The 27,331-nt window shown below is 68.2% G+C and overlaps 2 protein-coding genes across 3 annotated transcripts; one reads left to right on the plus strand and one right to left on the minus strand.

Moving 5' to 3' along the window:
* Positions 1 to 7,379: 7,379 nt before the first annotated feature.
* Positions 7,380 to 12,198, plus strand: LFNG (LFNG O-fucosylpeptide 3-beta-N-acetylglucosaminyltransferase). Its single transcript, XM_055135698.1, has 8 exons — positions 7,380 to 7,840; positions 10,196 to 10,244; positions 10,514 to 10,613; positions 10,678 to 10,831; positions 10,903 to 10,988; positions 11,099 to 11,264; positions 11,373 to 11,458; positions 11,539 to 12,198. Exons 1-8 carry the CDS (start codon positions 7,445 to 7,447, stop codon positions 11,603 to 11,605), a joined length of 1,104 nt encoding a protein of 367 aa, XP_054991673.1. The 5' UTR covers positions 7,380 to 7,444; the 3' UTR covers positions 11,606 to 12,198.
* A 1,731-nt stretch (positions 12,199 to 13,929) lies between these two features.
* TTYH3 (tweety family member 3) lies at positions 13,930 to 25,444 on the minus strand. Of its 2 annotated transcripts, XM_055135986.1 has the most exons (15): positions 25,157 to 25,444; positions 20,387 to 20,556; positions 20,096 to 20,207; positions 19,783 to 20,003; positions 19,568 to 19,663; positions 19,157 to 19,229; positions 18,960 to 19,035; positions 18,443 to 18,498; positions 18,234 to 18,326; positions 17,797 to 17,889; positions 17,587 to 17,723; positions 16,892 to 17,065; positions 16,270 to 16,345; positions 15,867 to 15,961; positions 13,930 to 15,238 (listed from the first exon to the last, which is right to left on the minus strand). In XM_055135986.1, exons 1-15 carry the CDS (start codon positions 25,277 to 25,279, stop codon positions 15,223 to 15,225), a joined length of 1,611 nt encoding a protein of 536 aa, XP_054991961.1. In that variant the 5' UTR covers positions 25,280 to 25,444; the 3' UTR covers positions 13,930 to 15,222. The 2 variants fall into 2 exon arrangements, with proteins under 2 accessions (XP_054991961.1, XP_004617308.2); XM_004617251.2 differs by lacking the exon at positions 15,867 to 15,961 and having other exon boundaries at positions 25,157 to 25,442.
* Between the last annotated feature and the right edge of the window lie 1,887 nt (positions 25,445 to 27,331).

Raw genomic sequence — 27,331 nt, forward strand, 5'->3', positions numbered from 1 at the left:
GGCCGCCGTCTGCCCCCTCCCCCCACCTGCCTGGGTGTCCAGGGATTGTGGGAGCCGAGGGGGGGGTCTCCTCACTGTGCTGCTGGCCGGTTAACCAGCCGGGAGGGCGGCCACAGGGCTGGTCTCTGCTGCCCGTTGCCATGGCGCCGAGCGGCCTTTGGGAGCTAATCCTTTCTCCGGGCCTTTCATCTGGGCGTCTCCTCCCCAGGCTGGTCCTCAGTCTGGTCCTCGGGCTGGCCCCTGGCCCCTCCATTCTCCTGTCACTGCCTCCAACCTTCGTGCGCCCTCCCACGACTTCCTCCTGCTGCTTCTGGAAGGTTCCAGCCAGGTCCTTCAGAGTTTGTTTTCTCCTCTGGTACATTGTTCCCTGAAGTCATCGGGAGCCTCACACTTTCCAGAACTCTATACTGACCCCTGCACCCTGACCTTCTGTGCACTGACCCGCGTACCCTGACCCTTGCACTCGGTCCCTACACCCTGGCCCCGACCTCTGCACCCTTACCTCTGTGCCCTGACCCCTGCACCCTGCACTCCCATACCTTGGCCCTGCACCAAAACCCTTCACCACTGACCTCTGCACTCTGGCCTTGCACCCTGGTCTTGTTTTTATTTTGGGCCCACACAGCTGTGCTTGGGACTCCGTCACAGCTCTGCACTCAGGAATCACTCCTGGCCGTCGGTGCTCGGGGGACCGTACGGGGTGCTGGGGATCGAGCCTGAATCAGCTATGAGCCCCCCTGAGCTGCCTCTCTGGCCTGACCCTGCACCTGACCTGCTGCGCCCAACCCCTGTACCCCACTAATTTCCACCCAGCTCTGCAAATGGCTTCCTCCTGCCCTGACCCCGCCCACAGCCCCGGCCTCTGCCCATGACAGGCCCCCAAGGGCCCGCGGCGGGCAGCAGTCCTGGTCTGGACTGGACAGACCCTCCTCCAGCTGCTTGGGCCCCGCCTCAGCTCCCCGCAGCAGGGCCAGGCGCGGCTCACAGAGGGGGCAGAGGCTCTAGGGCCGAACAGCAGCAGCAGGGCAGAGCCATGCTCCCTGGGGAGCACAGGCTGACGGAGCCCGCCTCAGGAGCACCCGCCGGCCAGGGTGAAGAGTCCACTCCCGCCTGAGAGGACACGACTCCACCAGAAGCCTCCACCCCTCCCTCCCTCCCTCCCTCCCTCCCTCTCCCTCTCCCTCCCTCCCTCCCTCTCCCTCCTTCCCTCTCCCTCCCTTCCTCTCCCTCCCTTCCTCTCCCTCTCCCTCCCTTCCTCTTCCTCACTCTCTCTCCCTCCCTCTCCCTCTCTCTTACCCCCTCCCTCTCTCCCTCTCCCTCCCTCCCTCCCTCTCCCTCCCTTCCTCTCCCTCCCTTCCTCTCCCTCTTCCTCACTCTCTCTCTCCCTCCCTCTCCCTTTCTCTTTCCCCCTCCCTCTCTCCCTCTACCTCCCTCCCTCCCTCTACCTCTCCCTCCCTCCCTCTCCCTTTCCCTCCCTTCCTCTCCCTCTACCTCTCCCTCCCTTCCTCTCCCTCTCCCTCCCTCCCTCTCCCTCTCCCTCCCTTCCTCTTCCTCACTCTCTCTCTCCCTCCCTCTCCCTCTCTCTTTCCCCCTCCTCTCCCTCTACCTCCCTCCCTCCCTCTTTCTCTCCCTCTCTCCTTTCTCCCTCCCTCTCCCTCTCTCTCTCCTTTCTCCCTCCCTCTCCCTCTCTCTTTCCTCCTCTCCCCCTCTCTCTCTCCCTCCCTCCCTCCCTCTTTCTCCCTCTCTCTCCTTCTCTCTCCCTCCCTCTTCCTCCCTCCCTCTCCCTTTCTCTCCTCTCCCTCCCCTCCCTCTCTCCCTCTCCCTCCCTCTCCCTCCCTGTGCCTCTCCCTCTCCCTCCCTCCCTCCCTCTCCCTCCCTCTCCCTCCCTCTCCCTCTCTCTCCCTCTCCCTCCCGCCCTCTCCCTCCCTACCTCCTTCCTCTCCCTCTCCCTCTCCATCCCTCCCTCTCTCTCTCTCTCCCTCTCCCTCTCCTTCTCTCTCTCCCTCCCTCTCTCTCTCTGTTTTTGGGCCACACCCAGCTTGGACTCAGGCCTTCCTCCTGGCAGGGGTGTGGCTGGTGGTGCAGGGCTGCATCCTCCCTGCCTTGCTCCCCTGCGAGTCTCCCTTCCTTTCCCAGTGCTTCCCCTTCCTCTCCTTCCTGAAGCCCTCTTCTGCGAGAGAAAATTACTTTCCCCGCAAACCTGGGCAGAGATGGGCACCAACCCCACAATTTCTTGCTCCAGCCTGATCCTGAGGGGGTCTGGAGGGTGTCCGTGGGGCGGTGGACAGAGGTCAGGACCGAGCAGACCGGGGCAGACTTGTCCCTGCCCAGGTGGCGGGGATGCCCCTCCCGAGGCTGCCGCCTCTGCCCCCACTTCACAAGGCACCCACACTCCCAGCCTCGCGCGGCGGGTGCTGGCCAGCCAGGCACTCCACCTTCCTGCTGCCAGACGGGGGTCCTGGGGGCAGAGTGTGCAGAGGTGGGGGTGCCCTGAGCTCCCGAGATGGGCATTCCAAGCCCTGGAGAGCACGTGACAGAGGTGGGCCGCTGTCCCATCAGGCACGGTCTCCCCACTGCCCAGGGACCCTCAGTTACTGAGAGGAGACAGACCCTGAGGTCCGGACCTCCAGCAAGGCAGGAGCTTGTCGGGGTTCTGAGAGGAGACGGGTAGGAGGGCAGGTGGGGACCCCAGGAAAGTGAGACTGGCCCCTCTGCGGGGGTCTCTGCTTCCTGCTTCCCCCAGGGTCCTGCTGCCTGGCCCAGCGCCAGTACACAGGAGGACCAAGAGATTCTGGGGTGCTGCCCTCCGGTGGGATGCCAACGGGGTGCCCTCCAGTTCTATCTGGGCCAGTGGCAGAGGTCCCCCAACCTCACTGCGTGGGCGCCCCCGAGCACGCGGGCGAGTCCCGGCAGGCTGCTCCCCTCAGTTTAGACTGTGTGTGGGGGCTGCAGCGGGGGCACCCCAGGTCCCCCGACACCCCGCCTCACTCACCCTGGGCGCCCCCTCCCAGAAGTGATCCTGGGGCACAGGAATGAGCCCCGCGTGCCACTGGATGTGACCCTGAAGCAGCAGGAAAGGGGCACCTTCCCCGCCCCCGGCCAGGCGGGAGTCAGGCCTCAGCCTCATGGGGGCCCTGCAAGCCCTGGCAGACGCTGAGACAGCAGGCGGGGGGCACCGGGGACCCTCCTGGACAGCCAGCCTCCCGGAGTTCAGGTGATGGCCTGGCTCCACCTTCCGCATGGGCGGAGTGGACACCTGAGCTGGCTGACCGGGTCCCCAGGGGTGGCCGCGGGCTCTGGGAGCAGAGCAGGGGCCTGTTCCCACAGCCCAGAGCCACCCCCAGGAAGCCCACCAGCAGGAGGTGGCCAGATGGGCAGCTGCCCTGTCCTGCTTCCAGGGGGCGGCCACGCACCTTGTTTCTGTCACCGTGGCCTGCAGCTCAGGAGCCGTCTGGGTACAGCTGGCAGCCAGGGTGCTTGGTGGGGGCTGAGGCCAGGAGCCCAGCCTGGCCCAGCCTGGCTCGGCACGAATGGGACAGGGCCTCTGTGTGGGCAGTTGTGGGCGAGCTCGGGGCCTGCCCTCACGGCCTGCGGAGCTGGGGGCTGCTGGCCCCTTGGCTGCCCCCTTCGGCAGTGGCCAGGGCCCCCCATGCCTCTAGCACACGTGTCTGTGGGTCCCCGTCCCCTGCAGGCCTCCCCGCACACTTCCTTTGTCCCCGAGGTGAGCCACCTGCCACGGAGGGAGGGGCTGCCCCCCAGGGCCCCCTGGCTGCCCCTCCATTCTCTGGGTGGTCAGGTGCCTCCCTGCAGCACCCAGGGCTGGCCGAGGTCCCCAGGGCTCTGGGCAGGGTCCAGCAGTGTAAGTGGGGCTCCGGCTGCCTGCCCTTAGCCTCGAGGCAGCCGCCGGGCCCTTGTTCCCACGCCCCAGACACAGAGGCCTCACGGCGGGGCACGGGCCTGGGGTCAAACCTGATCCCCACTCACGAGCCCGCCTGCCTGCAGCCCTGGCTGCCAAGGGGAACACTGTCCCCGGGGACCCTCTGGGTAGGGAGGAAACTGGGGGGGGCAGCACAGGGGCACTCGGATAGTGGTGTCCAGCCCTGCTCAGTGGGCACAAGCCGCAGAGATCTTGGGAGGGCTTCAAAGGAGCAGAGCCCCTCAGCAGACTGTGGGCCAGTGTGGGGGCCCCCTTGGCCTCCCTCTCCAGGCAGCTCACCGGGCTTGCTGGGGCTGGGACAGTAGCTGCAGTCCACTAGCCTCTCAGGCAGTGCTCCCTGCACTTTCTCTTAAGCCTCTCTGCTGCCATGTGGACCCAGAGAGGAGCTTGCAGGGAGTGGAGGTCGGGGTGTCCTCTGGGCACCCAGAGGGCTGGAAAGGGGCTAGCAGCGTGACGTTGGCAGCTTCTCTGCCGGCTGTGCCTGAGCTTCCCTGTGACTCAGGGACCCCTGGGCAGGCGACAGGCAGGGCAGTGCTAAACCCCATTTCTAGGAGACCCTCAGACCTGCCCCCCACTCCCCAGGGCCGGGCTGACCCCAGAGCCTCGGATCATGGAGCAAGGACATGGCCGCGACGTCCACTGACAGCGGCTTCAGCATCTCCAGGGGATCCTGGGCACCCACCCCTCCCCTGGGTTGGCATTGCTTGGGCGCCTGCTGGAGGCCTTTGGGCTGTGGGAGTTGGGCAGAGTGGGGGAAGTGGGGGTCCCTGTGGATGTCCCCCTGCAGTGGCCCTGGCAGGCTCTCAGGTTCCGGCCCTGTCAGCACCTTCCTGTTTGGGAGGTTAACCCAGGCTGGGCAACAGCCCCACCTCTGGCCTCAGCAGAGCAGCCTGGAGGCCATGGGGGTGGCAGGGCCACGGGGGTCCACCTCTGCACCCCCTTCGCTCAGTCTCAGCCGATGGCCCCAGCCCCACTGCCCGCCCCCTCCCACCCCCCCACACCCCTCTGTGCTGCGGTCACCCCCGGAAGCCTGCGGGATCCTTCCGCCCCAGCGGGCCACTGTCCACCGGCTGCAGCATCCTCTGGCCTCAAGTGACACCCTGCAGGAAGGAGGTCTGGCCCCCGCCTCCGGGGATTACTGGCCATGCAGGCCAGACGCCTCAGGCCACTGGACTTTGGCGCCTTCCCTATGTGGGCGAGTGGCCTCTGGTGCCCCCAGTGACCAATACCTGTAGCTGCTGCTGGGCCTCCTGGTGCCCAGCCCCCTAGGGGGTCCTGCAGCCCCTACATCCTGTCCTCTATGCCCCTCGGCCTCGGGGGGCCACCAGGTGGGGGTGTGCAGTGGGCAGAGCCAAGGCAGGAAGGAGGGGCAAGGAGCAGGGCTCCCCTCACTCCTGCTGGAACGCACAGGACGCCAGCCCAGGGGACACACAGACTGGCCTGCCCTGGGCTGCCTGTTACATGTGGTTGGGCCTGGGCCTCTGCCTGACCAGTGCCCTGGGTCCTGCTCAGACCCTCACAGCTCCCACATGGCTTCTCTAACACCCCCATTGCTGCAGAGACCCTTAGAACAGAGGCGCAGACCAGCTTAGGGGGCCACCAGAGCCCCCCCCAGCCACAAGGCTCCCAAGCCCGCCCTTTCAGCCTGTTCGGGGGCACCAGTGTGGGGGCTGGGCCGGGGCCCCTCAGGTCGGAGCCCAGAAGGTGAGTACACGGACAGACAGAAGCAACATCCCTCTGGAGCTGTCCCCTCCTTTCACTTGCCAGGACCAGGAGTGTATCAAGTGTATCACTTGCCAGCATGCGTGTATCCATCCTTCCACCCATCCTTCCATCCTTCCACCCATCCATCCATCTGTCCATCCATCCATCCATCCATCCATCCATCCATCCATCCATCCATCCATTTGTCTGGCCATCTGTCTGTCCATTGTATATCTATCCATCCACCCATCCACCCATCCATCCACCCATTCACCCATCCATCAGTCCACCCATCTTCCCTCCCATTCATTCACCTGTCCATACACCCAGCCATCTATTCATCCATCCACCCACCATCCACCCACCCACCCACCCATCCATCCATCTACCCACCTACCCAGCCACCCATTCATTCATCCACCCAGCCATCCACCCATCCATTCAGCCTTCCACCCATCCATCTACCCTTCCATCCATCTATCCTCCTTCCATCCCTTGATCAGCCAGCATCTTACTGAGTGTGTGTACCTGACCCTGATAGGGTATGAGCTGTGGCCGCTGCCCTGGGGCCTTGTGAACCTGTCAGTGAGTGCATGCATGCCTGGGTGCATGCGTGGTGCGTGCCTGCCTGCCTGCCTGTGTGTGCATGGTGCATGCCTGCCTGCCTGGTGTGTATGCCTACTTGTCTGTGTGCATGCATGACACGAAGGCATAGACTCCCAGGTGTCAGCGTTAGGTAGACATTGTCTGTCTGGAGCTGGGCCTGGGGCTGGGTCCTGAGACCGTCTGGCCTCTTCTGTCCCTCCCCAAGGACTCTAAGGTTCAAGAGGCTTCCTGACCCCACTCCCTGCCCCCTACATGGTGGAATGGAGAAGGAACAGGACGGGCAGATACTGCAGAAGGAATGACCGGTGGGCCGTGAGGCCTGACTCAGCTGCCTCTGCTGCCCAGCCCCTTGGGCCCCACCAGCCATGAGGGCCTTCTCTCCTCGCCCCCCACGTCCCCGCCCTCGCGGCAGGAGGAGGATGGGTTTATGACAGGAGGTGACAGTGTGGGAGACTTGTCACTCAGGCACCTCCAGCCCCATCTGCTCTGGCATCTGCCTGCTAATGACCTGGGGTGGGAGAGGGAAGTCTGGGAACCCCCGGCTCCACCACGCCTCTCGCCCTGCGGGGCCGCAGCAAATGGGCCACAGTGCCCAGGCTGGAGTGTGGGGAGGGACTGGCCGCACGCGTGGCCCCGGGACCAGGAGGGGCTTGTCCACAAGTTCCGCGCGCCGGGGAGCGGCGGGTGAGGGTGGGCTGAGTGCGGGCCCCGCTGGCCCGTGGGAAGGCCGGTGGGGGGGCCCGGGGCGCGGCGGTGCCCCCCGCGGTCCGCGCGCCCCGGACCAAATGGGCCGGCGGCGGCTTTCATCCAGGGCGCCTTCTCGGCAGGTGTGCGTCCGCGCCCACCCGCGGGGACCCGCCCGAGGGCCCGGGGCGCGCCGCCTCCGCGTGCCGGCCGCCCGGCGACCCGGGCCGGGGGCGACCCCGGCGGACGGGGCGTGCACGTGTACGCCCCGCACTTCCCAGCCCCCCGCGGCGGCCCCACGTGGGGAGGCCCAGCCCGGCAGCCCGCGGCGGCAGGCCCCGCCCCGCAGTTCAGCGACCAATGGACGCGCGGGGCGTGCCCATGGGGGCGTGGCCCCGCCCCGCCCCGCCCCGGGCGGCGTCTCCGCGCTGCTTTAAGCGCCGGGAGCGGCCGGCGCGTGCGGCGGGCAGCGGGCAGCGGGCAGCGGGCGCGTCTCGTGGCCGCCGCCCCACCATGCTCAAGCGCTGCGGCCGCCGCCTGCTGCTGGCGCTGGCGGGCGCTCTGCTGGCCGGGCTGCTGGTGCTCACGGCCGACCCGCCGCCTCCGCCGCCGCCAGCCGAGGGCGCCCGGCGCGCGCTGCGCAGCCTCGAGGGTCCCGAGGGTCCCGAGGGTCCCGCGGGCGCGGCCGGGGCGCGGCGCCGCCAGGTGCACGGCCTGTCCGAGTACTTCGGCCTGCTGGCCCGCGCACGCAGGGACGGGGCCGCGCGTCCCGCGGACGGGCCCCCGCGCGCCCAGGGGGAGCCGCTGGCGCCCCGCGACGTCTTCATCGCCGTCAAGACCACCAAGAAGTTCCACCGCGCGCGCCTGGACCTGCTGCTGGAGACGTGGATCTCGCGGCACAAGGACATGGTGAGCGTCGCTGGTGGCGGGGACCGGGCGCCCCTCCCGGGCCGGACCCCGGCGGGAGCGTCCTTCCTCGGCGGGGACGCGGACCCCCGGCCCGCACCCTGGGCGCGCACGCAGAGCTGGGCTGGGGCGCCCGCGGGTGCCCCTCGGCGCAGAAGGAAGACGGGACACGCCCCACTTTCAAACTCTCCCCCGCGGGCCGCGGCGGGCCGGGGGCGGGGCTCGGGGAGGGGAAGGGGCGCGCGTCTGGGCCGGGAGGGGTCCTGGGAACGCGGGGAGGGGGCGCGGCGGTTTTGTCTGGCTGCGGGTTCCCAGCCCCGCGAGTCCCCTGCTCTCGGCGGCGGCCCCTGGGGGCCCTAACAAAGGCCTTTTCTCCCGCGGAGAAAGGCGGCGCCGCGCCATGGGAACCCGCGGGGCTGCGGCCACTCAGGTTGCCTGGTGATGAGGGGCCGCCGGCCCCCCAGTCCCTGACTGACAGTCCCCGCGCCCCGCCCCCTGCCGCATGCAGCCCCCTCGGGGACCTCCAGGAGAACCCGGGATGCGGCCAGCAATGTCAACTGCAAGTCCTGGCGGGACCCTGGCAGGGGGCTGGGCGTCGCCCCCCACCTCCACGCAGGAAGCCGGACTTGCCCCCAGCTGGGACGTGACAGTGGAGTGGGGGACTTGAGCCTGTCTGCTCCACCAAGTGCCATTCCGCAGTGACTGCCACCAGGGCGCTGGTGCGAGGGCAGCCCCCGGAGATAGAGGGTGTGGGCACGGAATGGATGGGGAGGAGGACTTCCAGGAGGTGCCAGGCAAGCTGCACCGTGGCCAGGGGGAGCAGGCTGGGCACTCCAAGCTGCAAGGGGTATGCAGGAAGCCCCTGGCTGTGCCTGGTCCAGGGTGGGGGTCTGGCCTCTGGCCCTGTGAGTCTGCCCCACCCAGCCCACAATGGGAGACCTTGGCATCCTGTGTTTCTTTGAGCTGCGGCTCCAGGAACAATGCCACTTCCTGCGAGTGTCCCCCCCTGCCCCCCGCCCTCCGCCAGCCTCATGGGGAGGAGAGGAGGGTGGGCAGAGCACCCCTGTGCCCAGGGGTCTGGCTCAGCTGAGTGGGTAAGGAAGGGAGCCTTCCGGCTGCGGGGCAGACGCGGGCCGGGCCGGGCTCGCTGGGGCACCCCGCCAGCCTGCCCTCCCGCCGAACAAAGGTGACTTTAATCTCCATAGCCTTGGGCCTGGTTTTCAGGCTCCACCAAAGAGCGGGAGAGTGGAGAGCCGCGCGCTTGATCTCATTAAGAAAGCATTTTCCTTTTAATCCAGGGCGGCCGCGGCGCCCGCACGGGCCGGCCCCCGCCTCCCACGGCATTCCTGGGCCCAGGATGCCGGCAGCTGGCGGGACGAGCCCGTGCCTGCGGGCGCCCGGGGCTGCCTTCCGGCTGCTGTGGGGTCCCTCAGCCAAGGTGTCGACGGGCCTGTTAGATGCCTCTTGTGGGATCCCTGTTGTTGTGCGGGGCCGGGAGAGTGGAGAGGGCCCTCTCCAGGACCCTCGGGGCCCCTGGGACAGAGTGGGGTCTCCTGCTGCCTTGGCCCAGCCCCCAGTGCCCGGCTTGCATGGGCTGCCGCAGCGGCTCCGCTAGACGGCACGCGCTGGGAGGGCTGGGCCCCAGGGGGACATTCCTCCCCGTGCCGGGACGGGCCCAGGCGGGCACCAGCAGCTCTGCCCCACCCTGCCAGCCCCACTCCTTAGAGGCAGGTTGGCAAGGTGGCACCGGCCTGGCACTGTGGAGCCCTGGGCAGCCTTGCCAGCCGGCTCAGTTTCCCGCCGAGCTGCAGGAGAGGTTGTGGGGGGTGGGGCGCGCTGGGCACCTTCCCACTTCCACCAGCCTGCAGTGGTGGCACGGGGGTTTGGGGGTAATCTGCCCAGCAGAGACTCAGGGAGGCAGGGATGTGGCCCTGTCTGTTGGGCCTTGTGCCCCCCTGCCCTGCCCAGTTAACCAGGCCAGCTGTATGATAATGGGCCGCGGCCACTCCCGCTTAATGCAGCTCCGTTAAGATGGCCGGGTACCCCTGGCCCGGACAATGTCTGCGATCCACCCTCCCCCCCCCCCCCGCCCTTTGTCCCCGGGGCTTGGCAGCCGCCCAGCCACAGCCTTTGTCCCCACTGACTGAGACTTGGCTTCCAGAAGCCACCTCTCCTGCCATCACCCCCATGCCACCGGTGGGTGGTGCAGGGCAGGCCCTGTGTCAACAGGGCGCGCCCACCTATGGCCAGGTGCGAGCTGGTGGGTGGGCCTCCCCACCTGGCCCGTGCTTCGGGGGCCGTGCGGCGAGGGGCCTGGGGGGCACCGCTGTGTGCTCAAGGCAGCCTTTGTCCTTCCAGACCTTCATTTTCACGGACGGAGATGACGAGCTCCTGGACAGGCACAGGGGTGAGCCCCGGACTGGCGGAGGGGTTTGGTGCCTGACCCTCCCCCCCACCCCCCCACCCCCCGTGTCCCCCCGCCCCCTGGCCGAGGTCAGGAGGCCACGCCTGCGAGGCCCTGTCCTCAAACGGTCGCTGTCCCCCATTCTCATGCAAATGAGCCCTTTGAGCTGATGTGGAGACAACAGGTGTCCCTGGCTGGGAAAAGCTGCCCATGAGCCGCGGGCAACGGGGCGGGTGGGGCCCTGTCTGCTCACCGCCCCCTCACGTCCACAGCCAACGTGGTGAACACCAACTGCTCGGCTGCGCACAGCCGCCAGGCCCTGTCCTGCAAGATGGCCGTGGAGTATGACCGCTTCGTGGCGTCGGGCAGGAAGTGAGTGCGGGCCTGCCGGTGGGGTCCCTGGCCCCGGCCCCGCCCTGACGCCCCCTCTCCACAGGTGGTTCTGCCACGTGGACGACGACAACTACGTGAATGTGCGTGCCCTGCTGCGGCTGCTGGCCGGCTTCCAGCACACGCAGGACGTGTACATCGGGAAGCCCAGCTTGGACAGGCCCATCCAGGCCACGGAGCGGGTGGGAGACAACAAGCTGGTGAGGCCTGGCCCTGGCGCGGCGGTAGGGGGCGGGGGTCCTGCGGCCAGCTCACCCGCCTCCCTCCACAGCGTCCTGTGCACTTCTGGTTCGCCACGGGCGGGGCTGGCTTCTGCATCAGCCGGGGCTTGGCGCTGAAGATGAGCCCGTGGGCCAGGTAAGGCCTCACCTGCGGTCCGGGCAGGGGCGGGGGTACCTCAGGCAGCCACACCTGCTGTTCGGGCGGGGGGCCTGAGGGGCGGGCTGCTCACCGCGCCCTTCCTGCAGCGGGGGCCACTTCCTGAGCACGGCCGAGCGGATCCGGCTGCCCGATGACTGCACGGTGGGCTACATCGTGGAGGCGCTGCTGCACGTGCCCCTCACCCGCAGCGGGCTCTTCCACTCGCACCTGGAGAACCTGCAGCAGGTGCCGCCCTCAGAGCTACATGAGCAGGTGCGGCCTTGGGTCCGGCCCGCCTCGGGTTCCAGCTGCGCCGTGAGGGCGGGGCCAGGGGCGGGGCCAGGGTCAGCAGGGCCCCCAGCGCCTGTTGCTGCCCTGCAGGTGACTCTGAGCTACGGAGTGTTCGAGAACAAGCGCAATGCCGTGCACATCAGGGGGCCCTTCTCCGTGGGCGCGGACCCCTCTAGGTGAGGACGCGGGGCAGCGTGCCGGGGGTGCGGGGTGGGGTGGCGCCCACACCCACAGACCAGCCCCTCTGTCCCCGCAGGTTTCGCTCCATCCACTGCCACCTGTACCCGGACACGCCCTGGTGTCCCCGCACTGCTGTCTTCTAGCCACGCCAGACTGTTCCCGGGCACCCCTGGTATCCAAGGGCCCGGGAACCCGGCTCCAAGGCCCCCGGGGCTGTGCCTTGATGTGGGGGTGCCGGTGGGGTCAGGCTGCTGGGCAGCTGCCCTGCTGGGCACCCCCAAACCCGTGCTCTGTGTCAGAGGCCCTGAGGGCAGCTGTGGGGTCATCGTGGGGTTCTTTGCAAGACTGCTCGATGAGCCGGTTCGCGCCCGCCCCAAGGACCCTGGTTTGGGGGGGCTGTCCCTACCCTCACGGGAGGGGTTCCCTTTGCCCTGCAGGGGCAGAGCTGAGGTTCAGTCTCCGGAGAGAGACTCGCCCATAGTGGGCGCTGTAGAGCTTCACAGGTTCTCACTGTGCTTTGGGTCTGGGTGGGGGGATTGAGGATTTGTCTTTGATTTTTTTTTTGGGGGGGTGTCTTCTTACCTTTTCTGTGGATCAGAAAAAAACAGAAGTCAACCTGGGGGGCTCCCGTGTGCCCCTGCCTTGTCTGCCCAGGGGTCCCTGCCCCGCCTGCCTGGCTGGAGGTTCTGGGAGTTGCTGTTATTCACCTGGCAGAGAATAAAGGTGCTTGGGGCCACCCGCGCTTGTGGTCTTGGCTGGGCCCGGGGCTGGGGGCTCAGCCAGGTGTGGTCCCCACGGGGAGGCCAGGCCCCTCCACACTGATTGTCCCAAGGGAACTTGGCAGCCCACTTGCTCCTTACAGTTCTAAGGCACTGGAATGGGTTAGGGGCCAGCCTGACCCCTTGTCCCCTTCTTCCCCCAGGCTCTGGTGCCCTGACCTGACCTCACCTCACCCTGATATTTTGGGGACAGTGGGAACTTCCCTCGTATGTATCCTGAGCTCTGAGGTTGTAATTTTTTTCCTCTCTGCCATCCTGGGCTGTGGTCCAGGACTGGCCCGGCTTTGCCCAGGGAGCACTTTAGTGGGGCTTGGGGACCACATAGAGCCGGGGCCCCATGCAAGGTTATCGTCCACCCTGCCGGGCTTGTGGGGCCACCAGAGGCCAGATTCTTGTCCTGTTTCGCAAATGGGGCAACCGAGGTGATGGGCAGAGGCAGCTAAGCCTGGGCTCCTGCCTGGACTGCTGGTGAGGGGCCCCAGGACTACAGCTGCCCTTTCCTCCCCTGCAGTGTCCAGGGGCCTCCATCCCCCCTCCGGCAGCCCTTCTTCCTCTTCCTCTTCCTCCTGGGCACCCATGAAGCTGTCCCTTCCCCCAGCTGCGTGCCCGTCCACACGGCAAAGCCCCTGGACCCGAGATGTCCCGAGGCGTGGGAAGGGGCCCCCTGCCCCCTGCTGGGGGCGCGTCCTGTCTCAGTGCTGCCGGCCCTGCCCAGGAGGACAATGGGGCCCAGTGCCTCCCTGCCAGCCAGGGCTGAGTCACCTCCTGCTCTGCCGGGTGCTGACCCAGGGCAGCGGGGCCTTGTGTGGTCAAGGGGTGCGCCCGGGGCACGCGGGGGTGGGGGGTGCGCTGTTCCTGAGAGGTCCGGAAGAGACTTCCCCACTCTGCGCCGACAGCAAAGCCGCTTCCTCGATCCTCGGAAGGGGAAGTGGCTTGGGGTGGGGGCTCAGAGGAACTGGGGTGAGTCACTAGGGGTGGGAGGTGACCCCGTGTGCCCCAGCCTGGTGCTGGCAGAGCCCCGCTCCTGTCCCTGCCTGCCTCCCCACCCACGCCCCCTAGCCCACCTGAGTGAGGGCGTCTTGGAGGGCTTGGGGTCTGAGAAACTGGGTCAGCCAAGCCCAGCTGCCCACCAGAACCTGGTCACTGCTCTGGGCTCCCTGAGCCCTCCTGAGCCCAGGGCTGGACATGCAGAGGCCCCAGGGACATGGCAGTCCGAAGGTGGCTCCCAGACGGGAAGCACAGGGTGGGGACTGAGCGCTCCCACCCTGCCATGTTCCTTGGCTGCCGCCTGCTGGCTGAGCTGGGCACTCAGCCTCGTCCACCTGACTCAGCCTTGGGCAAGGCAGGCAGGCGGCCCCTTAGCACCCACCTGGATTCAAGCAGAGCCTGCTGTCCCCACAGCTGGCCATCCCCAGAAAGTGTCCTTGATCCTGCACGGTGCTGAGGGCCTGCCACACCCCACTGGTCCCCACACCCAGCCCAGCCCTGAGTGCCCTCACCCCACTCACCTCCAGGCTCAGACGCTCGCCTCCGTTTCCCAACCCCCGCTGCTGCCCCCTGCTGGCCAGGCCTTGGACTGCAGTGTGGTGGCTCCACCCTGGCTCACCCCACCTGCCCCCAGCCAGGGCCCCCCAGCCCCCTGTGGCCAGCCCGGACAGGGCAGCCAAGCCTATATGGAGAGAGAGGCCTGATTTTTTAAAATGTGTTTATTTTAAAACATGAAACCCAAGCTGAATAGAAACCACAGAAATTACATGGAGATTTTTTAGTATCTGCCAACAAAAATAAAGCCCCCCAAAGAAAAAACCAACCCCCAAAACCCAGTTAAAAAAAAAAAACCACAGCAGACAGCACATGACCACGGTCCTACGGAGCTGGAGGAGGCCCAGATCAGGGCCTGGGGGGTGCTGAGTGGAGCTGGGCCTGTCACCCAGCCAGCCCTCGGCCCGCAGGACAGCCCCTCACAGCCTCGTCCGCACTGGCCCACTCGGGCACAGGCTACGGGGGGGATTGGGGGGTGTGCCTGGCCCCTCAGTGCGCTGCAGACTCCCCATATCCTCCCCTCCTCCCCAGACTGAAGGGCTGCAGGTACAGGGGAGAGGGCTGAGAAGGGGCCCCCAGAACTCAGAAGGGGGGCAGGGGTGTGCCCGCGGGCCGTGCATTCACATTGCGGGGCAGCCATTGTGCTTGGCGCCGGCGTGCCAGGCCGGAGACAGGGGCGGCCGCGCTGGGCTCAGCTGGAGGCTGGGGCCCCAGGACACCCAAGCTGGCCCCTCTGCTCCCTCCGTGGTTCGGGCCAGCAGCGGCCCATTTGGTCCGGAAGGGAAGGGGGGCGGGGGCCTGGTCTCCCGGGCAGGGGAGATATCCTGCAGGACGCTGGAAGCACCGTGGGGCCGAACCCCTGCCCCGTCCCACAGCCCACAAAGACCCTGTCCGCCACCGTCGCTGCCAGCCTGGAGCGCCCCGTTGGGCCTGGGGACACAGCGCCTGTCAGGGAGCAAAGGGGAGCGAAGGGACGGGCGGCCGTGCCTGCCCTAAGGGTGACAAAGGAGGTTAGTGCAAAGACAGCCGACACTGCCAGGCCTGCGGGGGGGTGGGGTTTGGCACCGAGAAGGCGGCCAGCGGCCCAGGGCACTGCGGGACACTGAGGGAGAGAGTGAGGCTGGAGGCTGGCAGGGCAGAGAAAGTGGTGCCCCGGGTCCGGGTCCGGTTGCACGAGGCCTGTGGAGTGAGAATCACCAGGGGCAGGGCAGTGTGAGCCAGCGGGCTGCAGGCGGAAGCGGGCAGAGGGGCCGCGGGCTGTCCACGGTCCGAGCAGCCTGCAGGAAGGAGGCCAGGGAGTGGCAGAGGAGCCCATGGCGGAGCGTCCAGCGGTGGTGCGGGGAGACGGGGCGGTTGGCACGTGGGCGGGCGGCTGGCCGGCTAGTGGCCACTGCCACTGGAGTCGGGGCGCGGCTGGCTGGTGGCGAGGTATTTGGCTCTCATGCTGGAGGTGTACTGCGGGGAGAGGGCAGGGTCAGGCGAGCACCAGCGGGCAGGGCTGCCAGGCCCAGCACATGTGGGGCACCTTCTCCAGCCAGGGGCTCACGTCCACCGGTCACTTGCAGCCAACCAGCCGGAAGTACTGCCCGAAGCGGGGGCCCTCCTGGCCCTGCCCGCCAGCCTGGGGCTGAGCCATGCAGCCCCTCACCCCTGCAGGACTGAGGCGGGCAGAGGCCGGCGACCCCGTGTCCCAGGGAGGGGAGGCCGCGCCACAGCTGCTCTGCCCGTCTCCAGGCTTGGGGATCCTGGGTGGCTCCTCAGCCCCAGATGAGGGGGCACTACCCTGTCTCAGGGACCCTGGCCCCCAAAAGCCAGCTGGTTCCAGAGGCCCCTTCGTGAGTCCCAGGGGAGAAGGCTGCGCAGGGCAGCAGCCCAACCCGGAGGTGCCGTGTGAAGCCCGAGACGGGACGGTGCTGGGGCCATGCTGGTGGGGACAGCCGGAGCCGCTGTGCTTGTCCACACCCGACATGCAGGGGGCCTCGAGGTCAGGCACGGAGAGGGGCGGCAGGGGCGTGTCAGGAGGGGCTGGCGGCCTCCGAGGCAGCCCGCGGGCAGCGGCGTGTCAAGCACCGCGGGTCAGTACCTGTCGCTCTGAGGCCACCACCGCAGTCGGCCACTGTCCAGGGGCTGGAACTGCCAGCCCGAGTGTCGGGCAGAGTCCAGGGCCGCCAGGTAGCGCTGGAGGGCCCAGGGGAGGGGTGCAGGGGAGAGAGAGGGGGCCTCAACTCCAGGGAGCCCCGGCGAGGCTCCCGGTGCAGACGTGAGCCGGGCAGGGGCTCCTGGCCAGTGCCGCTACTCAAGGACGCGGCCCAGCCCCGTGGGGAAGCAGGGGAGGGGTGGGGAATAGTGGTCAGGGCATCCCTGGGCAGAGTCGCAGGGCTGCAGCAGGAGGGCTGAAGGCCCCAGCCTGTCCACTATGGCAGACACCCTCAGGCCCTGACCCAAGCCGAAGTGACCCCCCCGCTCCCCCGTGCCCTGAGACTCACTGAGGGCGGCGGAGACTCGCGCCCGATGAGGGGGGTGTTCTCACAGCGGGTGCTCTGGAAGTTGGCATTCTGGCTCCTGCAAGTGGGGTGGGGAGGTGGGCAGTCACCCCTGCCCACGGAGGCCACAGGGCAGACCTGGGCCCACTGTAGTGGAGCTCAGGGCTGCCTCTTGTCTCCATGCTCAGGGCTGACTCTCGTCTCTGTGCTTGGGGCTGACTCCCGGCTCTGTGCTCAGGGCTCATTCCTGGCAGGCTCAGGGCACCTTATGTGGTGCTGGGAATTGATCCACGTCGGTGGCATGCAGGCAGGCGCCCACCTTCTGAGCCATCTCTCCCTTTCCTATTGTTTGGCCACACCAAGAGGCCAGGGGCTACTCTGGCAGTGCTCAGGGGACGCTCTTGGTGCAAGTGACCACACTTAGGCCAGTGACTTCCCACCGTGCTATCCTCTCCCTTTCTGTTGTCACCGTGTTGTGACAAGGCTGAGGGCTCTGAGTGACAGGCACTGAGTGGCCTGGGGCAGCCTACCCTGCCGGACCCGGGGTCTATGGAGTGACCTCGTGTGGGACAGGGTTGGAGGCAGCCTGGGCGCCTGTGGCCACCTCGTCCCGCGCGTCACTCACATGTACTCGGTGACGGGTGCGTTGCTGACTGTGTGGGCTGCGGCGGGGACGCTGGTCTCGCTGCCGTAGCTGCTCCCGCAACTGTACAAGCTCGGCATGTGCACGCGGTAGAGGCTGTCGTGCGCCCGCCGTGGGCCGGGGGCTGCCTCCTCCTCCCCGTCCTCATCAGGGCCTCTGTGGGAGGGACCCCGGGGCTCAGCCGCCTCCCTGCCCCCAGCTGGGCCTGAGCACCAGGCCACCGTGCTGGTGTAGGCACACACCAGCCCTGAGGTGGGCGCACTCAGGGCTCTGCTACTGGGGAAACTGAGGACCAGCGAACTCGGGAAGTCAGGACCTGAATCCCAGCCAGGACGAGTGGCCCCAGGGCTCTCAGCCGTGACCCCCAGCTGCACCTGTGCTGAGGCCACCATCCCTCAGCACATTGATGGTGACGTCAAGATCGTCACCATCACCAGCTTCACAGTACTGTCACCATCGCGATGTCAGCACCATCACCGGAACCCCCATCACCAACACCGTCCCGCCCACCGGCAGCACCGTCGCCTCGCCGCCGCTTGAGCACTGTAGGACTGTCTCACCCTGCGCCCTGAGGAGCTCCGGGTCGCCACGAGTCCTGAGAGGCTGTGGGCTCAGTCTCCCCAGCACCTGTGGGTCGGGGCTGCCAGACCCCCACACTGGGTCCCACGAGCGCTCACCTCTTGTGCGGCCAGGTGTGGGGGATGCTGCAGACGATGGAGCTGAACATGAGGGCCGTGACGAAGGAGAAGAGCGTCAGGTAGATGAGGCCCTCCACGCCGTCGCAGCAGAGACCCGTGAGGGCCTGCACGTAGTCCTGGGGCGGGGTGCGCAGGCTCAGCAGAGCCCTGCCCGCCCAGAGGAGACCCCCCCTCAGGCGCGCGCCTCACCAGGTGCAGGCTGCGGCAGTCCACCAGCGCCGTGAGGTGCTGCAGGTTGACCTCGGTGCCGTTCAGCAGCTCCTGGACGCGCAGCAGTGGGTCCTGGGGAACAGCCTGTGCTGAGCTCCGGGTCCCCTGTGGACTCACCTCGGGGCTCTGCTTGTGGCCAGGGACAAGACTGCGTCTGTCGCGGGCTGGACGCGGGGGCTTGGGGTATGCCCTGCCACCCTGACTTGGGCCTTTGGGGGGCAATGGGGGAGGCGTGGGCCCTGCCGCCAGCCCACGACCCCTCTCGCAGTCCCCAGCCCGAAGAGCCGCTGCTCTGGAGAAAGGACGAGCTGTGTCAGGGGGCTATAAAGGGTCCCGGGTGGCCAGGAGTGTGGAGGGTGGGACGGGGCAGGGGAGGGGTGAGGGAGGGGCAGCCCACAGGGTGCCGCTGGCCTCACCTTGGTGGCGGGGTTCTCCTTCGGGACTGTCCTCAGCAGCTCGGCCACCACGTCCTGCATCTCCACCAGCGCCTTGTGGCTGCCCGACAGCGTCTGCGCAAAGACAGGCAGCCCTGACCACCCCGCCAGGATGCCCAGGGAGACTGGGAGGCCTGGGGCTTCCCGCGTGCCCACCCGCCCCAGGGGAGGGATCCAAGGGCCGGGCTCACCTGCTGGAAGGGGTTGGCGGCGCGCGGCGAGCAGGCCAGGTAGTACTGCAGGATGTCTGCGGGGAGAGTGGGCGCAGTGTGTCAGGGCACGTGTGCCCTCATCAACTACGACGCGCAAGTGGGGGCTCGGGGGCAAGTCACTGCAGAGCCCCTGGAGCAGGGGCCACCCCAGGGTCTGCAGACACCTGCGCCCTCAACAGTGACACTCCCCAGGGTTCCGGCCTCTGCACTCTCAGGGACCCTCTGCACCATGCAGGACGGGGACCCCGAGCGGGAGGCCAGGCCAGCTACAGCCGGGCCCTGCGGACAGCCCTGTAGCCGCCCTCCCTTGGCGTCAGCCCAGGGTGACTGCAGAACGGACGGAAGCACTCAGGCCCCACCCGGGGCGCACTTGGGCAAGGGCCAGGCAGTTCCCAAGGCCACTCGGCCCCCCTGCCTAAGGAACAGCTCCCCGTGTCCACCCTGCAGTGGCTGGGCTCCCGACCCCTGAAAGCCCAGCCTCCATGCCAGTGCTCACCCCCACTCAGCACCCAGTGCTCCTCCACCATGCGTGTGACATAGGTGTCGGGGTCCACGCAGAAGTCGCTGGAGCCCTGGAGAGCAGGAAGGCCAGCACTGACCATATCTCAGGCCCGGCCATCCTGGCAGGTCCCCACCTATGTTTCAGGGTGGCAGGGGAAGGGGAGGGGAGTGTGGGCCCCACCCCCAACTCACCACGGCGGCGGCCAGCTCCAAGCCCAGCGTACCCCAGCTGATGATGAGGGCCAAGACCCCCAGCAGGCAGACCCTGGGCAAACAGAGCTGCTCAGAGGAGAGCAGGGGCAGCCAGCACGGCCTCGAACTAGGCAGGTCTCACTTGGTGGCTGGGCCCCTTTGGGTGCCTCCACGGCTCAGCCCATGGGGACCCCTTTCCTGGAGCCCGCCTGCCCCTGCCATACAGCCGCCATGGGGCAGAAGCACCTCACAGCCACCCACTGACAGGCAGTATCCCCTCACCCCTTCTCGGAGCAGAGGCAGCTCGGCGCCCCACCTCTGGGGCGCCTGCACCCAGCTCGGGACTCAGTGGGGCTCTAGTGTGCCTGGCACTGGGGAGCCTGGAGGAGCCTGGGGGACCCCCACACTCACCCCACCAGGATGCCCTTGGAGCTGCGGATGAGGCCAACGAGCACCAGCAAGCAGATGGCCACGTCCAGCAGCAGGACCCCCAAGTAGCCCAGCCACCTGTGGACACAGGGTAGGGGCTGCTGTGGGGACGCAGAGGGTAGGCAGTGCCCGGCGGGGCGCGGAGCTGGTCAGGTCTGTGGAGAGGGTTCCGGCCGCTGGGGGGTGGGGGGCCAAACCTGTACCAGTCGTAGAGGTCCACGTGCTCGGCCAGCGCCTCCAGCGACACCGAGGGGTTCTTCCAAAACGGGATGGCCGCAGTGTAGGCCAGCAGCTTCCCCAGCAGGCCCTGGAGCCGCTGGACGGCGCGCAGGGGCTCGGGGCGCGTGGCCAGCTGCCGCTCCAGGCTCTGCAGACTGGGCTCCGCCGAGCGGTTCAGGGCGGCCGCCGTGTCCCACACCTGGCGATGCCGCGGGTGAGCAGGCCCGTGCCCGCAGCCCGGCCCCGGGCAGCCCACCGCCCCCCACGACCCTCAGACCCCGGCCCACTCACGCGGTCCTGCACCCCCGCCACTGTGCGGTTGGCGTGACGCAGCGAGTACGTGGCCCGGTGGACGCCGTCGCTGGTCTCCCCGTTGCCGTAGAAGCCCACAGCGATGCCCGCGCTGGACGGGGCAGGTCAAGTGAGGGCACACCCCGGCTCCTGTGCCCCACACCGGCCAGACGGGTTCCACGTCTCCAGGAGAACCCCCTCGGGCCAGGCCCCAGCGGGCTGCGCCTCCGCGGCCCCACCCCCGCGCCCCGCCCCCGGCGCCCCTCGGGCCCCGCCCCCGCCCCGCCTCACCTGCACACCAGCGTGGCGATGATGACGCACCAGGCCGTGCAGCAGCAGTCTGCGTCCAGGTGCTCATCGCTCTTGCGCCGCCGGCAGCACAGCCAGAAGGAGTAGAAGAGCAGGAAGAGGAGATCCAGGGCGAGGCAGGCCAGCGCTGTGGCCCCCAGCAGCAGCAGTGCCTGTGGGCGGTGAAAGCAGCCGGTGACGTGGGAGGCCCGTGCTGGACTCCGGGGTGTCCTCAGCCCTGCTCTGGGTTGGGCTTCCATGCCCAGGGCTGCTGCCCCACTGACCCCAGTCCTGCCCTCGGTTTATCTGACACCCCCGTTCCGCTGAGAACTCAGGGGAAGGGCCGAGGTCCCCTGGTGAGTGGGACCGAGGTGTGGAGGATGTGGGGGCTGGGTGCCCCCACATGCAGCAGGCACTGGCGGGGACCGACCCTCGGACGAGCTGGAGGGTGCCACTCTGCCTGGGAAAGAGGCTCAGCTGCAGGCACCAGGCCTCAGAGCCCAGCTAGTGAGAGGCCCGTGCCCCCATTCCTCCCAGTGCCCCCTGACCTCATGAACCCCACACTTTCCAAACCAGGGGGCCACTGGGCCAGCTCCTGCAGCCACAGCCCAGAACCATGTGGAGTGTTGGTGGCTGAGCTGGGAGACTGTGGGTGGGTCCCTTCGACACACACACACATACACAGAACCTTAGGGACGTCCTGCCTACACCCCTCCTTCAAGCCGGGCGCAGCAGGATGAACATCACAGCCACCAGGAAGGAGGAGGGGTCAGAGGCAGTCAGAGAGGGGTACCCGTAGGGCCCTTGGCCTGCTCCAGGTACCAGGGAACACAGGGGTCCTAGGAATGGCCTTCCTGCCCCCCAAGCTACCTGCAGAGCCAGGCAGCCGCCCAGTGTGGGGGTGGCCACTTGCCCTCCCAGTGCGGCCCCTCACTTCGGGCTGTGATCCAGAGGAGCAGACATCACCAAGCCCGGCGGACGGAAGGCAGTGCGGCCAGCCAGGGTGCACACTGCCCACGCAGAGCTCCAGGCCAACATCCCCGTCTGGGTGGCGCCAGGACCACCCACTCCCACTCACCAGATGAGAAACTGAGGCACAGCCAGATAAGTGTCACCCATCAGGAGGTTCCAGCGCCGGGGGGGGGGGGGGGGGAGGTGGAGAAACATGAGGGGGAGGGGCCAAGAGTGCAATGGGGTGAGCCAGGCCCCCCAACGCCCCCAGGGCAGCTGTAGCTTTGCTTGTTCCCTTGGAGTTCTGAGTCACACCCACAGGTGGCGCCCTCCCAGCAGTGCCTGGGGCCCGTGGTGCTGCAGGGACGCAAACAAGCCTGAGGCTTGTCGCCCTGAACTGGTCTCCCCACCCCTTGGCTTGGTTCTTGAGGTTTTCTGAGCTTTTCTAAGCCATGAAGCTGAGCTGATTTAGGACGAATACAAGCCCTCAGCAGCCAGAGACGCAGGAGTGGTCTCGGCTGCCCCCCAGCCCAAGTGGCACTCTCCCGCGGCTGCCGTCACAGGGCTGCACGCAGCAGCTCCCAGCACAGGGGGCTTCCTGGGCCCCCAGCCCCACGCACACGCACCCCGGGTCCCACAGGCCAGGCCCCACACGCCCCCAGGAACTGCAGGCCAGAGCAGCGAGGCCACCGCCTGGCACCCGCGCCTCAGACATCCGAGCACCTGAGGGGACACGGCTGTTGGTCAGGGCAGCCCTCAGCCCCGGTTGTCCCTCCCGTCTGGCCCACTGCTGTGGCAAACCTGGGGCCAACGTCCTGTGCAGAAGCTGGGACCCAGAGGGGCACCCCAGGGTGGGAAGGAACCTTCAGGGATGTGACAGGCGGGGCCCTGGCGCCCTGACCTCGAGGAAGCTCCTGTGTGAGGCCGAGTCCTTCGGGGGCCCCCAACAGCCCCTGGGAGAGCGGAGATTCGTACCTCTAGAGGCTGGAGCGACTTTCTGGAAGAGGCCAGCCCCCTCCCCCCAGTGACCAGGGCCCAGGGCAGCACTGAGGGCAGCACCTCTGCGCCCAGCTTCCCCGCGCTTCCCAGGCCCAGCAGAGGGAGAGCAGGAAGCAGCGCCGGATCTGGGCGCTGGCCAAGTGGAATTTTCCGTCTGGGATGGGAGTGATGTCAGTGCTTAGTCTGGGGAGACGAGAGGCCCAGGCCCACATTCTGACCACTGGCCACCCGAACACCAGTGGGCTCTGTGCAGGGCAGCGTGGCCACGTGGTCCAGGGGCCGGGCCCATGCACACCTCGGGGCCTGTTGCTGCTGTCCAGGCCTGGGCCTCCCTGTCTTCTGGGAGGCAAAGGCAGGACAGATTGGGGTGCAAAACCCAGGTCCCCTGTCCACGGGGCAGTGCAGGCCGTGGACTCTGGTCCAGTCTCCCCAGACTCAGTGCAGCCTCCCGAATGTCGGGGACCCAGGCCTGGGGGCTCTCCCAGGTGGTGACCTTGACCTGGCTCCCTGTGTGGGTGGGGGGCTGCCAGGCTCTGTTCCAGGCTGGCTGGCTGCAGGCGGGCCCCATCTCACAGAGGCCCAGGAACCAGGGGTGGCCGTCCCTGGCGACTGGGGAGCAGGCAGGAGAGATGCACCAGAAGCCGGCTCTGAGGTCGGCACGGGGGCTTGTGGCCCCACAAAGGTGGGGGTCCCAAGGTCCCCCTCCCTGCCCGGCTATTCCCTCCTGTGGCAGGGGGCACCCGATACAAGTCCTGGGGACCCCAAAGGTAAAAGGGGGCAGAGAGTCCAGCTGAGACTCAGCTGCACGTCACCCCCCACTCTGGGTGGCCAGGAGCTGGGCCTGGGCTGCTCGACTCCTTAGTTACCAGGGGACCCCCCAGCTGAGGGCCTTCAGACCCCGCCCGCCTGCAGCCCTGGATGCTCCCCTCAGGCGCCCCCTTCCCCACTCGAGGGCGTCAGACTCCCCGCAGGCCTGTGGGGGGCACAGAGCTGGTCACCACACCCTCGACTCTCCAAGGCAAGGTCAGAAGGAGCCTGTGGCAGCCCCAGGGTGGGCGACGGTCAGCGTCGCCTACATGAACCCAGACACGTGAGTCAGACTCGGGCCCTGCGCCCGGCTCCCCGGAGCCCCCCCCCCCGCCGGCCCCCACATGCGCTCGCCACGTTTCACGGAGCTGCCATCTGCGGCCTCCAAAGCTCCATGGAGCCTGGGGGTCCACGGCGCAGCAGCCCCACACTGGACCACACCTCCCCAACACCACACCAGGCTTCCTGTCACGGCAGCGCTGCCTTCTCCCCGGCTCAAGGCGCTGACCCAGGGCTGGTCCTCTCCCCCCTCAGCAGCGCGTCTCCATGGAAACAGCCCAGCACTCGGCCAGTGGCCGTCCAGTCCGCGCCCCCCCAGCCTCCCGTGGGCACACGGGCAACAAAGTCCTCCAGGAAGCTGGCCCCCCACCGGGCCACCGTGACTGGCCCCTTCCTGCCCCAGAGTACAGGGAGAAGCTGCCTCTCTGCCTGGGGGCATGGCGTGGGGCTCCCCTGCGAGCCCCACAAACGGGCCAAGGTGACACGGGGAGGCACCTCAGACACCCACACGCCTGGCCCTCTCAGTGGATGCAGCGGGGGAGAGGACCGCAAAGCACGGCCCAGTCCTCAGGGTTTCACAGTGGGGTGCGGAGCACGGGGCCACCCCCACAGCCCCCAAGGGCCGTCCTGGTGAGGGGCACCTGGTGGGCACCCGCGGCCTTGCTCGCACAGCCTGCAGGCCGAGGTGGCGGGGAGGGCCGGCGGCCGCTTTCCACCCCGTGAATTATTCAGTGGCTCATTCTGCACCACAGAGGGGAGGCAGGAGGGGTGAGTCACAGATCTCCCACGGCGCAGGGGGACGCAGGGAGAGCCTTCTCGGGGTCCCTGCAGGCGTTTCTGCGGGGTGGGGGCGGAGACTGGAGGCTCAGGACCTGCCAGCCACCCCCAGGCCACCATTGGAATCCTAGGGGAAGACCAGTCTGGAGGGGCCAGGCTGGGGGCAGCCAGGGCCCGGGGGCTGCCTTAGCGCTTCAGGAGGGACCAAACTTGCACAAGTGTGGTGCTCAGCTGCCCCTCCCCCACCGCCAGAAGTAGACTGGAAGTTCCTCTGAGGGGTGGGGTCACCCCCCCATGGGGGGCCCGGGACTGAAGCAGGTGGTGCCTGGCATGCTCAGTCCTATCTCTGGGCCGGCTTGTGCCTCCTGATCACCCCCTTTCTAGAAACAGGTCAGCTGGCTTTGCAGAGGAGGCCCAGGTGGGACCAGTGGGGCTGGGAGAATGGACCGCGGGGGACAGATGGATTCCCAGAGTCCAGTCACAGGAGAGACCAGACCCATCAGGGGCTTAGCGTCCGGCCCGGTAGGAAGGAAATGCCCACAGCCCAGCAGGGCCACCCCGTCGTCTCTGCCCTAGGGGTGGCCCTGGGGCCCCTGGGAATGGACCACAAAGGTCCACTCCGTATCCCGGCTGCCGAGGCTCGGCCCCTGGCCGGCCTCCCACACGGATGCCCACCTGTGCGCTGGCCACGGCCATCCCCCTCTCGCAGGTCCAGGGGCTGGCACGTGCCCAGACCCCTCGCCCCTCCCCCTCCGCCCGCGCTGTCAGGCCGGGAGGGCCCTGGGGTACCCCGCAGGCTGACAGCTGGCACGGGGGGCGCGGAGGGGGCGGGGGCCTGACACCCCCGGAATGGGGGCTCAGAGCCCAGGGCGGATCCACCGCAGGGCGGGGCGGCTCCGGACCCCGGGGAAGGGGGACCCCGAGGTGGGAGGGCCCGAGGAGGGTCCCAACCCACGGCACCTGCTGGTAGTCGGCGTCCTCGGGCCGGAAGAGGCTGCCGGTGGGCTCCCCGCGCAGGTCCAGGTGCGGCAGCCGGTGCAGGAGGCTCGCCCACCAGGGCGCCGCGTAGCCCACCCCGGCCATGGCCGCGCCGCGCTCGCCCACCGGACGCGGCTCAGCGGCCCCGCGCGCCCCGCACGGCCGCCCGCATCGTCCGCGCGCTCCTGGGCCCGGCCCGGCTCCGCTCGGTCCGGCTCGGCCCGGCTCGGCCGCGCTCGGCTCCGCTCGGCCGCCCGCGCCCGCCGCCTCTTTGTTCGCCGCCGCCGCCGCCGCCGCCCCCCGCGCGCCCCCGCGCGTCGCCCTCGAGCCCGCCCCTGCGCTGATCATTGGCCCGCGACCGCGGCCCCGCCCTCGAAACGCCCCGCGCTCCACCCAGGCCCGGCCCCCGCGCTACCATTGGTCCGCTGCCGAGGCCCCGCCCCCAGAACGCCCTACGCCCCGCCCGAGTCTGGTCCTCGCGCGATACCATTGGCTCACGGTCGCAGCCCCACCCCCGAAACGCCCCGAGCGGCCCCCTCGGACCCGCCCCCGCACTACCATTGGCCCACGACCGCAGCCCCGCCCTCGGAATGCCCCGCGCCCCGCCCGGGCCCGGTTCTCGAGGGCTACCATTAGCTAGTACTCACGGTCACGTCCCCACAACTCGCCTTGCTCGGCCCCAGCGGAGTCACTGGCGGGCCGCGCGTCGTACTGGTGCACTGTTTCCCTCCGCCCCTCCTCGCGCATGCTCCCGGCCGCGCGCCCCGCCTCCCGCCCCGCCCTCCATGAGGCCCTCTCCGCGCGGCCCGTTTAGGCCCCGCCCCCGGACTGCTATTGGCCGGCTGGCAGAGGCCCCGCCTCCTGAGGTGGGGCTGCGGCCTCGCCCGCTGAGTGGGGGGTGGGGGCACGTGCCACGTGCTGCCATCGCGCTTCCCCGGGCCTGGCAGTCCTCTAGGATTCAGGGTGACGTAGCCCGGATGCGAGTCTGTGGGTTGCAGGACGGCTTGGGGCCCACTGAAATGGAGCGAGGGGCCGACCTGCAGTCCTTGCTTGCTCTGGGTCCATCCCTCTCCTGGTTCTGAGAAAAGTTACCCCCCACCCCTGTCCCCGTCCTGGTGTGCTGTGTCGGCTATGTGGACAGACGGGCTGCCCAGGAGGCCAGGCAGCCCCGAGAGTCCGACAGTGGCCCCCCACAGCTTCTGTCAGATGTAGGCCGACACCAGGTCTGCAGGTGGAGCTTGGCAAAGCAGACATCTCCGTGATCTCTCCAGGGGACCTGTCCGATTCTGTCAGCAGTGAGAGTGGCCCCCACCCCCTGGAAAGATGGTGTATTCTCCTCCAGGGCGAGGGACCCCCCAGATGCTGCATCTCTGCAAGGTCCAATGGATCCTGACTCCCCCAGGACGGGAACCTGGGTTGGCCATGTTCAAGGCTGTGCTATCACCCCAGACCTGTGTATAATAAACATTCAAATAATTGCCTGGAATGTAATACTGGGCTTCCCCTGAGCACCACCAGGAGTGATTCCTGAGTGCAGAGCCAGGAGAACGCGCTGAGCCCCGTGGGTGAGGCCCCAGACAAAACAACAAAAGTAGCAACAGGCCTGGAAAGGTCCCCAGGGCCCTTCTGTGGGACGTGAGCCTGGTGGCGCTGTACAGCCGCACTTGCTCTGAATCTGGGGCTCCATTGGGCAGTCACACTGCTGCCCCAACCCTGGAAAGGTTGGGCAGAGTGGTAGCAGAGGCTGCGGGCCCGTCCTGTCTCTTCACCTTGGCTCCGTGTGGTGTGGCTCACACAGTCCCTGGGGAGGGCCAGGCCGGTGGATGCTCCGCAGCAGGGCCTGATCCTGAGTCCTGGAACTGTCTCCCCGCCCTCTGCAGCCCCTCGCCGGGCTAATAGGCTGCAGGCTGTGGCAGCCACTTCCCCTCCTCCTGTTTCTCTGCGCCCAGACCTCGCCTCTGCCACCTCTGCCTTCCTGGGGGAGGTTGCCACTGCCCCCACCCCCGCCCCCGGAACGCTGCTTCGGAGCCAAGCACAGGCTTTGTTCCTTCACACATGTGGCCTGTCTCATGGGGCAGGGGGGCCTGGACCCCTCCTCAGACTGCAGCTCATGACCATACCCTGGCCTTGAGCTGGGTGGTGCATCCCCAGAGGCCC

This window comes from Sorex araneus, chromosome 4 (assembly GCF_027595985.1).
Source record: "Sorex araneus isolate mSorAra2 chromosome 4, mSorAra2.pri, whole genome shotgun sequence".
NCBI classification, from domain to species: domain Eukaryota; kingdom Metazoa; phylum Chordata; class Mammalia; order Eulipotyphla; family Soricidae; genus Sorex; species Sorex araneus.